The 14,471-nt window shown below is 48.4% G+C and overlaps 1 protein-coding gene across 1 annotated transcript; it reads right to left on the reverse strand.

Moving 5' to 3' along the window:
- Positions 1–2,173: 2,173 nt before the first annotated feature.
- Positions 2,174–13,393, reverse strand: tlcd3a (TLC domain containing 3A; the record flags this gene model as incomplete). The annotated part of the gene is made up of 5 exons (XM_083665283.1): positions 13,094–13,393; positions 9,019–9,105; positions 6,224–6,443; positions 3,843–3,938; positions 2,174–2,515 (listed from the first exon to the last, which is right to left on the reverse strand). The coding sequence occupies exons 1-5, from the start codon at positions 13,213–13,215 to the stop codon at positions 2,174–2,176; spliced, it is 867 nt and encodes a 288-aa protein (XP_083521409.1). The 5' UTR covers positions 13,216–13,393.
- Positions 13,394–14,471: the final 1,078 nt, after the last annotated feature.

The raw sequence follows: 14,471 nt of genomic DNA on the forward strand, positions 1-14,471 counted from the left end.
AATGCTAACACACAAGCGTCAGTCCTCACATGCCATGGGGGCACTCTGGAGTAAAATAACCAGCACCTCAATTACCGGTTAGCAATAATTATCGTAATACATTAACAAACGTTAACGTATACGTTAACAAATCATTTCATTTATACAGAATTATGCCTTCAAAAGATTTGCTGCCCCTCTGCAGTTCAAGGCCATGAGTATTTTTGACGACAACACAAAACTCAGGGGGAAGCATTTATCACCGTAGGACTTTAGGCCCTCATAAGGTATCGCATAAAAACTGTGCGTTATACAGGTTTCAGGTATGACTTGAGTCTCCCACTCTCTGACGCAGACAAAGAGCCAAGAAAGTCAGGAGAACTCCATCCCCCACAATGCGTAATCATGAGGAAAATGTAACATATGAAGTGAAAGTATCACTGTATCAAGCCTTCTTCTATCAGACAACTTTGTTTGAAAATATAGAGTATATTTTTTTGGAGCAGGGCCACATGCAGCTGTTTAGTCATCCTGCTCCAGCTTCATGCTAGGAACTCACTCAATATTTCTCGATACGTCTAACATTGGGGTACCTCAACTACGCGTGTGTGTCTACTTTACCATTGGCGGGCCCCGCCCCATCTTATTGCTGTAACTGGCGCCTGTGGCGATCCCGGGCGCCATGTTACCCCCCCAGTGTAATACGACTCCTCCCACATGCCCCCTGACCCCCCTCCTTGGAGGGAAACATTGACCTATAGAGAACCCCCCCCCCCCCCCCCCCTCGACCACCCACACAAACTTGACCTCAAGTGACCCTAAAAAAAGGCTCCACCCCTAGCAGCTCAGCCTGTCACCATGGCAACCGAGCATATAGTACCAAAAAAAAAAAAAAAAAAAAAAGCTGCAGCGCTCTGAGAAGAAGTCCTATGTGTGTGTAAACATACAGACTGAGCTTTGTCCATCAGGTAGGGAGGACAAAGAGATTAGAGCGACTCCTCCCACCTCCTGGGGGAGGGGTGGAGCTTGTGGTGCCCCGTCCCCTGTGATGCCGAGGGGCGGGGCATAGACTAGTGTAAACAGACGCAGCAGACTCTGTTGGGCCGTAAACAGAGGGACAGAGCAGCGCTGCAGCGCACTGGCCGGCGCCATGGAGACAGGCGAATGAGGAAACAAATGAGGGGGGGGGGGGGGGGTTGAAGTGGAAAAGGGGTGGAGTCCCACAATCAATCACATTAAATGGGTTTTGTGTAGCTATGCTGGTGCAAAGAGCTCGGTGGAAAAACAAAATAAACAAAACTAAAAAAACCTAAAAAACATGAGGTGACACCCGTACCTATAGGTTTGTAAACGCAGCACCTCAGTCTAACCACCCAGCAGCACTGCCTCTCCCTGCCCTCCTACTCCTCAGGGGGAAGAACTGGGTGGGGGACAACACTTCAACATGGGATTTCCTCAGGACTTCACACTTTAAAAACAACAACAACAACAACAACAACAAACGGAGAACAACTAATCAAAACCGGAGCGTCATTCAATCCACACTTGTAACAGATTGTCCATCAGTAGAGCCAGAGAACAGGAGAGGAGGAGGAGGAGGAGGAGGAGGAGGAGGAGAGACCAGGAGTGTGTCCCTCATCAGGAAGGGGACAGAGGGGGGGGTCTCAGCCTCCTCGCGTTCAAATGGCAGCAGCTCACATCATCATCATCTCTATTCTTCTCTAGGAGGTAACCCCCCTATTCGCCATGCCATCTTCGTCAGAAAACAGTGTAGGATTCAGTCCAGAACATTCCAAGTAGGAAGGAACCCAAAAACAATCAATCAATCAAAAAGGGGGAGGACATAAATCACCATTATCATCATCATCATCAGTAGTGGTTGGACTGGTGGGCTGGGTCAAGTGGGGCAGTAGTATTGCAGCAAGGGGAACGTAAGGGGGCGGGGGGGTGGGGGGGGTGGATGGAGAGCGAGGGGGAGCAGTAGCAGTACTAGTGTAATCATAGTAGTAACAATTGTAGTAGTAGACATAGTAGTAGTAAGTAGTTGGGACTGTGGTAAGGAGCAGAAGTGCCTTTGCAGTAGTAGTAGTAGTAGTAATAGTAGTAGTAGTAGTAGTAGTAGTAGTAGTAGTAGTAGTCGATGGTGGGTTCATTTTTGTGAGACTCGAGCGCAGCTGGAGACAAGGGGAACGCTCTACTGGTCGCCCTTGGTGTTGTCCGAGACGGCAGCGTGGGCGGGCGCCGGGGGCAGGGGGGAGGAGTCTTGGGACGCCGCGGCCGCGCGGCGGTTGCGCATGTAGAGCCGGTAGCCCTTGCGGCACAGCAGGACGAACCAGTAGACCTGCGGCGCCAAGATGCAAAAGTTGCCCACGTTGACGGCCAGGGATAGGTGGAAGGGCACGCCGTAGATAGGGATGCCGTAGTGACGCCCGTACACCCAGTACATGTAAGGGAACAGGGCGATCCGACACAGGAAGAAGCTGAGGAGGACCATCCCCCCGTTGGCCTTGTGGATCCAGCAGTCCTGGAGCCCCAGCTGAACGAGAGAGGGGGTGGGGTGGATGGAGGGGAGGGGAGGGAGGGTTAGGGTTAGGGAAGACAAAAGAGAGAGAGAGAGAGAGAGAGAGAAAAGGGAGTCAAGCGAGTCATTTGGATGAAGCGTAGTGCTAGCTGTTCGATCTGGCTGCACACTAGATTGTACCGAGAACCACAGTGGAAATAAGTCATCAGATTGGTTTTGAGTCCTCTGATTTGTTGTTTGGTTTGTGTTTCGCCTGTGTCGCGGTATCCGCATCCTGACATCTGTCAAACATAAAATAGACTCACGCTACACAATGGTGCGGAAGAATATCTGTGATACCGGACCTGTCAATTGTGTTTTTTGCTTTTCTCATACCTTTCTAGGTCTGAAAATGGTAAATATTTGATTCCATACTTCACAGACTTTTTCCAGACCCATGTAGGAGCACTGCTTTGTGTGTATTTTTGAATGTGTGTCTTAATAGTTAAAAGGTAAATAGCATATAATAGCATTAGCAATAGCAAATATCTTCAGTGGTGTGACACTGCCTGATTAAGCCACAAGAGGGCAATGTGAGTAAAGACAGGGGGGGCCCAGTGGCGAGGCTTTGCTCTTTTCTCTCTCCAGATGAAGTCAGACGTCAGCAGAAACTGCTCACTGTGCTTTTCACTGCTCTTTTCTTCACAGACAATATACACACAATGTCAGTGTATTTGCCGAGCAGGTGTGTGAAGTTGTGTGTGTGTGTATACAACTGCACATACACTCACCGAGCACTTTATTCGGAACACCTGTACACCTTGTCATGGTGGAGGTGGTGTAATGGTGTGGGTTTTCTTGGCACACTTTGGGCCCGTTAACACCAATTAATCATCGCTTGAATGCCACAGCCTATTTGAGTGTTGTTGCTGACCATGTGCATCCCTTCATGGCCACAATTTACCCATCTTCTAATGGCTACTTCCAGCATGATAATGCACCATGTCACAAAGTAAAAGTCGTCTCAAACTGGTTTCATGAACACTTCAGTGGCCTTCCCAGTCACCAGATCTGAATCCAATAGAACACCTTTGGGATGTGGTAGAACGGGAGATTCACAGCTTGAAAGTGCACCTGAAAAATCTGCGGGAATTGCATGATGCAATCAGGTCATCATGGACCAGAATCTCAAAGGGATGTTTCCAGCATCTTGTCGAATCAGTGCCCTGAAGAATTGAGGCTGTTTTGAGAGCAAAGGGAGGCCCTACCCAGTATAGTGTTCCTAATAAAGTGTTAAGTGAATGTATTGTAGGCACAGTGAATGTATATATGGGGTGTGTGTGTGTGTGTCTGTGTGTCTCACCTGGATGAGGATCTTCCCTAGGGAGACGAAGGGTGTGCTGAGCTCTGTAAGGAACAGGCAACCGATGAAGTAATCACCCTGGTCACTCCTGTAGAACTGAGGCACGGGGAGAGAAGAGCAGAGTCACTCACAACACAGACACAGAGACAGAGATACAGACACAGACACAGACACACAAACAGAGACAGACACAGAGACACACAGACAGAGACACAGACACACAGACACAATCAAGGCCAGACTTTGAGACATTCCTGGGGAAGTAAATAGCAGAGACTGGGGAAGTGAAAGCACAGTCGTCCCATGGCTTACACCAACCCAACCTCAGATCTATGATTACACCCAGGAAGGAAGGATGGAAGGAAGGAAGAAAGGATGGATGGAAGGAAGGAAGGAGGCATTTTCCAATGTATAGACCAGATAGACAGAGAGAGGGATGGCCAGACAGACAATAACATGTTGACAAGGCGGTGAAAGACATCCTGCATTCATATGAAAGGGTTACTGATGGATAATGTAAAAGTGTTCTTGGTGGATAATGTAAAAGGGTTACTGATGGATAATGTAAAAGTGTTCTTGGTGGATAATGTAAAAGGGTTACTGATGGATAATGTAAAAGTGTTCCTGGTGGATAATGTAAAAGGGTTACTGATGGATAATGTAAAAGGGTTACTGATGGATAATGTAAAGGGGTTCCTGATGGATAATGTAAAAGGGTTACTGATGGATAATGTAAAAGGGTTCCTGGTGGATAATGTAAAAGGGGTTACTGATGGATAATGTAAAAGGGGTTACGGATGGATAATGTAAATGGGGTTACTGATGGATAATGTAAATGGGGTTACTAGTGGATAATGTAAAAGGGGTTACTGATGGGTAATGCAAAAGGGTTACTGATGGATAATGTAAAAGGGGTTACTGATGGATAATGTAAAAGGGTTACTGATGGATAATGTAAAAGGGGTTACTGATGGATAATGTAAAAGGGTTACTGATGGATAATGTAAAAGGGGTTACTGATGGATAATGTAAAAGGGTTACTGATGGATAATGTAAAAGGGTTACTGATGGATAATGTACTAGACAGAGAGGACAAATGGTCTTGGTGTAATGATGAATAAGGCAGCAGCGACGCCAGGCCAGGCAGACACAGGTCTGCCATCTGCCCTGGAACACTGACCTGCGGCCCTGGGTGGAACACTATACCTGCCCACACCACCTCTACCTGCCTGCTGCTGCTGATGCCACCCTACCCTCTGGTGTGTGTGTGTGTCTGTGTGTGTGTGTGTGTGTGTGTGTGTGTGCTTTAGAGTGAGAGAGAAAGTATGTGTGTGTGTGTGTGTGTGTGACAGCCTGTGTGTGTTTGTATTTTAGAGTCAGAGAGAAAGTATGTGCATGTGTGTGAGAGAGAGATTGTGTGTGACAGCCTTTGTGTGTGTGTGTGTAAGCATGTGTGTTACCTGAGTGTGTGGGAGTAGAGACAAAGCAGGGAGCGCGGGAGGGAGGGAGGGAGGGGAGGAGAGGAGAGGAGGATCACAGCAGCTGGAGCTGAATAATGGAGGGGTGGGGTAAGGTGATCTCATATCACCATTGACAGCCACAGCAAACAAAGGGCCAGGTTTCCAATGCACCTGGCCTGCTACCACTGGGCGCTACATGAAATGGACGCTGCAGTGCCTACGCATGTGGATAGAGTGTGTGTGTGTGTGTGTGTGTGTGCACGCGTATGTGTGTGTGTGCGTATGTGCGTGTGCGTACGTGCGTGCGTGTGTCGATGGTGGGGGGTGGATAAACTCTGTCAACCTGATTTAGATTAGTGCCTAAAGGTACAAGGTGAATGCAGTTACATTAAGGCACTGTTACATTAAGTCTATTCAGATAAAGGGTGTTGACCCCAGTGTCAGTTCACATAGTTTACGTTTTTTACTAAATTACGATATTCATATTTTTTTTAGATAATTTCACATGGTCATAATATAATCCCCTTGTAATTTTCAGCAAACGTTTCTACATTTATCCAAAGATTGAATTAATCGCATTTTCATGGTGTTGAGTTGTAGGGGGGGCTGGCCAGGGAGAGGGTCCCGCCACTCAACTTCATCTGGGCTTGTGGCCTGGGGTGGTCCAGTGGTCCAGCACCACGGCCTGGGGTGGTCTACAGTGCACACATACACCCATGTTGGCATGTGTTCGAACCCGGCCCGTGCCCTGCTGACATACCCTGTCTCCTTCTTACTTTCCTGTCTCTGTCCAATAAAAACTGCAACCAAAATACGAGAGTAAAAAAAACAAAAGAAAAGAAAGACGACGTCTGGGCTTACACAACTTCATCCTACACCCCCCCCCCCCACACACACACACACCCCTCCCCCCCCTTTTACCAGAGTGACGGGCAGCAGGATGGTCAACAGGGCAATGTGATGCAGCACCAACAGGAACTCGCGGCGGACGAAGGAGTTGACCGTCCTCAGGGAGTGCTCTTTGTACTCCTCGTGCCCTTTGACCCGGAAGCGGTAGTAGTGGCTGAGGTACATGGCGTAGATGTCGTACGTCATGTAGGGCACGCCGTACCAGATGACAAAGTAGGTGGCCAGCCAGTGCCTGGGGAGGAAAACAGAAACGGAGAGAGGCCGTAGGTGGTTAGCATGGAGTGGTGAAGCCTGTCTGGAGTATGGCACGTCAGGCGTGTTGAGGACCTTCCCACGTTCCAACGTAACACACCATTATGGACTTCCACTGAATCATTCGCACGCATGGCGCATGGCATACGACACACACACACACACACACACACTTCTCATTCTCTCACATGGGCCGCAGGCCCACGCGCACACAGGTGTACACACTGGTGCACGCGCACACACACATGCACGCACACACCAACAGGGCTTTACCGGCAGCTTACGAGACTTGTAAGGAAGAGCTTGGATGGAGCAGCGCAGCAGAAGTCTAATAAAAGCTGACTGGCCTGGTTCATGACGTGGCCGGAGCTGGCGGTGAGCAGAGCTGCATGGAAGAAAGAGCTGATCCTCTGACCTCTGACCCCTGGCCCCCCCCCCGGGGATTCACCTGTAGAGCACTGCTCTCAAAGTCACGCGCTAGGGCCTTCATACACCTGCTACAGCTCAGAGCCGGCGTAGTTGTTGTGCGCCTAAGTGTGATAAGTTACAGACTTATCAAATACAGCGCAGTCTGTGCAGCTCGCGTGCGAGAGTGCAGATTGTGTGCGGGCCAACAGTTTAAATCAGCAAGTTAAACATGAATATGAGATCTATGGATCTATGGCTCTATGGCAACAGTCAAACGTTAGCTCCCCTCCGTGAAAACGTGCAGCTTTTTTTATATTTACGCGTCAGTCAGCACAAAATAGCTGAGCTACAGCAGAGAACTGGCATCAATAGGCACCCTACGTGCTACAGCAACGCACCCTATGAAATACGGGATAAAGTGAGGACTGTTCGTGTGACAGGAGTCAGTATTAGAGGTTCATATATGCCATTTAGCTGACGCTTTTATCCAAAGCGACTTACATTGCAGTGAGTGCATACATTTCAGTATATATGGTCCCAGCGGGAATCAAACCCACGACCTAAGCGTTGTTAGCGCCATGCTCTACCAACTGAGCCACAGAGGACCACAGCATTGGGACTTATCCAGGACAGGAGAACATCATTTCCTTTTCCTTGCCATGCCACCCTTGACTCTGGACGGTTGATGTCATGGCCATGGCGTGACAGAGACAGGAGACCGACGCATTTAATAAGTCCCTTGTTCTGTTATTTGAGGGAGGAAAGGACAAAAAGGATATTCTTTTACTTGGTCTGATGTTTTTTTCTTTTTGCCGTGGAATCGAAAACCGTGACACTTAAGCTGGTATCGGTATGGAAGTCAAAATGTTGGTCTTGTGACAACACTACTGCAACCGTATCTTAGATGGGGGGGTTTATAACACATGACTATGTTTCTAGGAGAAGAGTCAAGAAGCAGGAGGCACACTTCCACTCACTAGACTATTACGTATGTTTGCTCTTAAATTGAGATGTTTCTACATCACCATTTTGTTTTAGGTGCTGTATTTGTTTATTTCTGTTAAAAGTATTGCGTGGTGTAGGCAGGCAAGACTCCTTAATTGAGGTACGTCAGGTTCATTTGTGCTTGACATGGTACGGTGGTGGCTCTCTCGGTGACTATTATGCCGATGTGGCTCCCTGGCAGAAACGAGTGACTCCCACTGGCTTAGAGCAGATTTTGATATCCCTCATTATTTTGGAACACACACACACACACACACACACACACACACACACACACACACACACACACACACAGTCCAATTAGCTAAGTTGATCAGAGCATGGTGCTACCAGTGCCAACGCCCTGAGGGTTGTGACCATGACACCTTGCAGCTCTGCTACTGTGTGTGTGTGTGTGTGTGTGTCTGTGTGTGTCTGGCTTGCACCCAGTGACTCACACGCTCCCGGGCTGTGCTGTGCTATGGGGGGTATTAAGCCCGGGGGGGATTAGCAGCCTGATGATGGGTCATAAGGTAGCCAGAGCAATGCTCTGAGGCTGGGCTTGGCTGGGGCTCGTCTGCCTGGCAAATGAATCTGCTGGATTACACTATTAGCATCAGCCCATCCCTGTCCAGACTGGGACAGAACAGGGATGCAGGGGAGGGGGGGGGGGGGGTGGGATGATGGGTCTGGACCCAGGACAGCAGCTGGTACATTGGGGCTGGAGCTAACAGACGGGTGGGCTGTCCTTGAGGGACAGAACATGGGGTCACCAGATGTGGCGTGGGAATAGAGGCGGTAGGGAGGGGCGGGGGGGAGTGGGAAGCCAGCCATGGCCCGGGCCTGCATCTGGATCATCATTCGGCCTAGCTAGCTAGACAGAGAGAGAGGTACCGCCCTCGCTTACACTCAAGTGCACATCAACGGGCTCAAATGTGTCTGTCTGTCTGTGAGTGTGAGAGTGTGAGAATATATATTTGTTTTCACTCAGCAACAAATAGGGGGGGGGGGTAATAATCCCACTTTCCACACATGGTGGTGATTGGTTGAAAGATAGAGGGGTGTGGCCAAGTGATGAGATGCCAACAGATCAGGTCAGGAGAACTGGGAGGCGGAGGGGGGGGGGGGGGCACCAAGGTCGAGATTGTGTGTGGGTGCCTTACTTGTCCACCATGACGTTGCCCCGGCACGATGACACCACGATGACGCCCGCTGTGGTGGCCATGATGGCGTGGATGGAGGACACGAGCCTGAGGGAGAGAAAGAGAGAGACAGTTAATTTATGATGCTTGTAGCCAATCAAAGTATTGTTGCTAGGTAAACACCTCATAAAAAAAATTGACATGCTAGGTGGTGAGTGTTCCGGAATTCTTTGGCAGTTAGTGAGTTAATATCTAGCAGACATACATACGCATATGCGCTTTTGACACAACTGCAGTAGAACAGTTAAAGGTGAAGCATGTCGTTTTTCTGCCCTCTCGACATTCCGAAAAAGCTGCAAAGTTTCAGAAGAAACTTTGCAGCAAGTAACAGTAAGCTTATTACAGTAAATCAGCCTAGTATTACTCCCCCCAGGTATAGCCTACAGTATTTACATTCAATAAACTAACCCGAAAAGGTAACAAGAGGTAATTAAAGGCAAAAGCTGACTTCCGTACAGATACATGCACAACGGTCAGGACTCGGAGACAAAGCATAACCAGAGAGCATCTTAGTTGATTCACACGGTCGCTATGGGTTTGAGTATCGTGTTTCCTCTGCGTTTCAGCCAAATGAAAGATGTAAGCATTCTTCTGTACCCAGGGTTCTCTACATCCTGCCTCACAAGCAATTATAGTGGCAGGCTAACAGACAGAAGAACTATCGGTTTGTCTTCCATTTTGTCCAAGCCTGCAAACGCCTATTAACCACATTGTGACAGAGACGCATAAGGGACTTTTGATTGACCAGAGTCATCTAACCAGGGTGTTGGCGAGGGTGATTATGGATCACTCATCCATATAACATTTATTCTCCATAGATGGGATCGGGAGTTTGTTTCAAACATCAGTCATTCCAATGGAGAGTCCCCCTTGAATATTTGGACGCCAGGCTTTAGACAGCCAGGAACTTCCCTTGGCTTTGACAGACTTTGGCACCTCCGCTAATCAGCAGCTCTGAAATATGACGAAGCCTCATTCAATCGCCCTTACCACAGCGACTTGCTAATCATGGGTTTTATGCTCTGTTCGATTTTCAAATGATTAAAGGTGATTGTGTACAGCAATACAGACAGAGTCTCACTCCAAGCACACACACACAGAGAGAGAGAGAGAGAGAGAGAGAGAGAGGCAGTCGTACATTTCCTGTTTGAACCTGCGACCTGCTGCTCTGGAGGCCCCTTCTCCACAGGACCACAGCCATGACGCTGGCTCGGCATGGCAACAGCGGTCATGTGACCTGCCCCGGCCAGCCCTAGGCCTGAGCTGGATAAGACTAACCAGCCCTTCCTCTCCAACCCCCCCTTCGTTTTTACCCCTACGCCTCACTGCCTCCTAGGGCCGTACTCAGTCACAAGACCTAGATTTGCACAAACCATTCATTGTGTCCTCCAGTACCCCTTTAAAGGCTTGAGAGAGAGAGAGGGGGGGTTTGTTTTGTAATGTTTGTTTTGTAATGTTTTCTTGTTTACGATGATAACCTCGGTTTCTCTTCTGAGAACGGTGTCTTCTACTTTTTACTGTTACTGTACATGGCCATGTTTCTAGACTGCCCCTTCTCTCTCTCTCTCTCTCTCTCTCTCTCTCTCTGTGTCTACATCTCCTCTGAAGCAGTGTTTTCTGCTACTACGGTTAATGGGGTGTGTAATTTAGAGCAGCACAGTGCACTGGTGCCGGGAAGAGGGTGCAGAGCGTGAGGAAAAGTGACAGAGAAGAGAAAAGAGCAAACAGAGCAACACTCATTTACAGGCACTGAGATTCGGCCCCAGTCTCCTCTCTCCTCTCCGTCCCTCGCTTCCCCCCTATACAGTCACACATGGACGCAGGCTACTGACTGCTCCGTTTAACAGCCTAATCTGGGCACTGCCTGCCACACAAGCTCGGCCGTTGCTGACTTATTGACAACAAGGGGGACTGTGGAGAGAGTTTCAACCGACACAATCATATTCGTTCACATAATCACGCCATTGTCATCCCCTGTTTATTGGTAGGACGAAAAGCTGCTGGGAATCTGTTTTGGAGGGATGGGTTGAGCTCACCCACACATTGCTCGGCATTCATGAACGATGATTCACTTGAGATCTCTGGTTCATCATTTTGTATTATTTTTCTATTAAGTGTTTTGTTTTGTTTTGTTTTCCCTTTTTTGTTGACATGGCCGATTTGCTTAGCTGCCATCCCGGAGGTTGTCCTGTCCCATTGTGATTTGTGTACGCCTCGGTCTACTTATGTACTCAGCCTTGGGGAGGGAGTGGAGCTGTTAGTGGGAGAGGTTCTCTCTTTACACCACAGGTGGAGGAGCACAGCTGAGGTTTCCTCTGAGTTCGCTTGATGCAGGAGAGCCACGTTGGCATGGCGTCAAGAAGTTTGGGTATCACCCGTCCAGCGTGGTTCAGCACTTTATTGACAGGCGAAATCGGAAAGGGACGAGCAGCAAATGCCTTCTTGGCTGTTTTGTGAGTGTTTAAGGATCAGATAGAGGTCACATCCCCTGGTGCAATGCTATGACCATGACTTCTACGCTGGTGAGTGTGTGTAGGCCCAAATGAACACAGTGCTTTTTAAACTGGGACAAGGTCATGCCTTTAAGTACCCTCAGCTGATGTGACTTTATAAACAGTGCCACACAATAGGCAACAATACCACACAAGTGAAAGCAGCCCTAAACAGCGCGATTTGACACGATTCTTAAAGCTCAGCTGGTTTGAGCACGGTGCTTGTGACACACAAATTGTGGGTTTCCTGCATGGACCGCGTAGAACACTGAACTGATGTTTTGTTCACTGAGTTACTTTGGTTACAACTAAATGCATCTTGCTAAATGGCCGGGTAAGGCCTATAAAAAGGGAAAGCATGACCCAACGAGATGGCTACATGGGGATGTTTGGTAGAGATTGGGATACGTAGGCCCTGTGAATAGAAAGCCTGACTATACATCAGTCCTGTGGATGCAGCTGCAGGTGGTGATAAGACGTATCGTTTTACCCAGGCGACAAACACCCTCCACTACTGTTGAGAACAATCACATGGGGAGTTAGGACCAATGAGCGCAAAATGTGTTTTATGTTAATCTCTAAATACTTATATATATATATATATGATACAGTAAGGACTACGTATGGGACTGAAAACAAATACTGTCACTGTAGCTCATGCCGACGGCGAATGACCCACTGGCACTTTAACTGTAGCAAGCCATGAAATAGTAAAACAGGTCTAGGCCTATGCATCACTTTTTGTTGATGAGCGATGTCAGTGAGAATATGATGGTCTTCCATCAGTAGGTTAGCCGGCTCTACTGTATATATGATCAATGGACTGGAGTCCCACATAGTTGATCCTTGCAACCCCAAAGAACATCAACATGAGCTTAGAGATACTGTAGCAAACTGGCGAGGCATTGACTTGACGGAAGCTACCGAGCTATGGTAGCAACCCCCCCCCCCCCCTCCCCACCCCACCACCACCACCACCACCCCCCCACCCCCAGGCATCAACACATGCGTCTAAGAAATGCATTTCCCGTTAGATGAGCATTAGCGAATTAATAAGAGCGTGATTAAGGCCAAGCGATCTGCTCGGTATAGTTCAGCGCTTTACATTGCGTAACTGAACCTCGGAGGAGGATTACCAGTTTGAGTGACAGGGTTCAAATGAGCATCGAACTGACCCCTGCGCATGTGAGCGTGTCATTTTGACCAAGACAGAGCGAAATAGTCCGATGTTCTAACGTTGCAATATCAGTAAAGCCAACGACAGTGATAAATGCAACAACAACATGACACTAGGCTACGACAAATGTCGCTCATTATGGCAAATCAAATTCATTATGCCATCATTTTGTAATCTAATAATATATTTTGGCGCTGTTTAGAGTAACTGTGGCTAATTTAGTTAAAGCCCCTGCCAAGGCAGCTAGAGAGCTAGTGATGATAGCCTCTCTTGGCTAGCTAGGGGAGCTAATGCATGCCCCGGCAAGCTAATGGCCATGGATAAACCAACCGTTAGCTGCTATGTAAGAAAGGACAGAAATACTTACCTCTCACTGACAAGCACAACGTCGGCATCTGTCCACTGTTTGAAAATGGACGGTAGTACTTTCCGAAAGACGAAGAACAGACCGGGGAAAACTACGACGCCGCAAGCCAGCACTTGCAACATCCTTGCGCTGCACTTGTCCCGCTATGGAGCTGGTGACCTATCTATTCTTATAATCTGGGTCGAGGACTGTCGTAGTATTTCACACACCGCGTTTAAACACCGGTGACTGGGAATCGCCGTATTTGCTAGACTGCATTAGTGCTCACGCCACAAGATCCAGCCACCGGTGACCGCTGCGCTTTTTCCCTTGCCTCAGCAGCACCACACTCACTGTACACAAAAACTAGCGGTGAAGGTATCCGGTGATTGATTGGTCTTCACTCCTGGCGCAAAGCCGGTAGTTAGCCAACAAGCTACCTACATGCCGCGGGATAGGATCTCATATAGAGCCTTGAGCCAAGAATATTCCAGCAGCGAAAATGGGGCATGTTAGTCCACGTTAAAATATTCAAAATACTGAAGTCACCAAGAGGCAAGGGCTTCTCCGAGATGAGGTACCGTTAGCTATGCTAACCATCAACGACTCGACAAGCGCTTTTAATTCCTGACGGTGCAGAGACCCCACAAACCCAGTCGGTCGGACAAGTGCATGGGCATTCCGCAAGACAGCGCCATCTAGGCAGCAGCGGACTGGCACTGGACTATCATCCAAAATAGATTTTAGATTGACTGTCCTTTCATTAAATAGTCTCAAGAGAGAACTCAAAAACAGCAAAATTATGCATGTTTGCACTACAAAACAAAATAACCCTACGCATGAGCCTCTGTCTCGAAAAGTAATACAATGATCTGTTCTTCTCAAAATAATGTATGTGCAGGATTCCCTTTACACTGACCATGGGACATTCGGTGGGCTGTGGCTGCTCCATAGTATCCTATGGTAAACATTGTGAATTCAAATTCACATGAAAGTGCCAAACTGAGCTGTACTGGTTGCTGTACACAGCGCTAAAAAAAGGACCGTATGAAAGGAACATATTGGAGCCAGCACAGTGTGGTTGGGGATTTTGGCTGTGTCCCGTTGTGTATAAAGCCAATTCAGGTTTGACAGTTCTGAAGATATTAGTTTCTGTGGTACTTGCAATGGGAGCAGTAGTGAGCACCGATGGCTTGCATAAGGGGGCGGGGAGGTGGCATTGTAGTATTAGTCTGTGGGCTCACTGAGTGGTGGAGTGCTCGTGGTGTGAGGGCTTAGTGACCCACGGGTCACCCAGTGCTGCTGAGTCCACACAGGATCCCCTTTGTTCTCTGTGCAGCGCTAGGCCGTCAGAGCTTTAATCCTGCCCCCCCCCCACCCCCATCACCACACACACACA

This window comes from Argentina silus (assembly GCF_951799395.1).
Source record: "Argentina silus genome assembly, chromosome: 2".
NCBI classification, from domain to species: domain Eukaryota; kingdom Metazoa; phylum Chordata; class Actinopteri; order Argentiniformes; family Argentinidae; genus Argentina; species Argentina silus.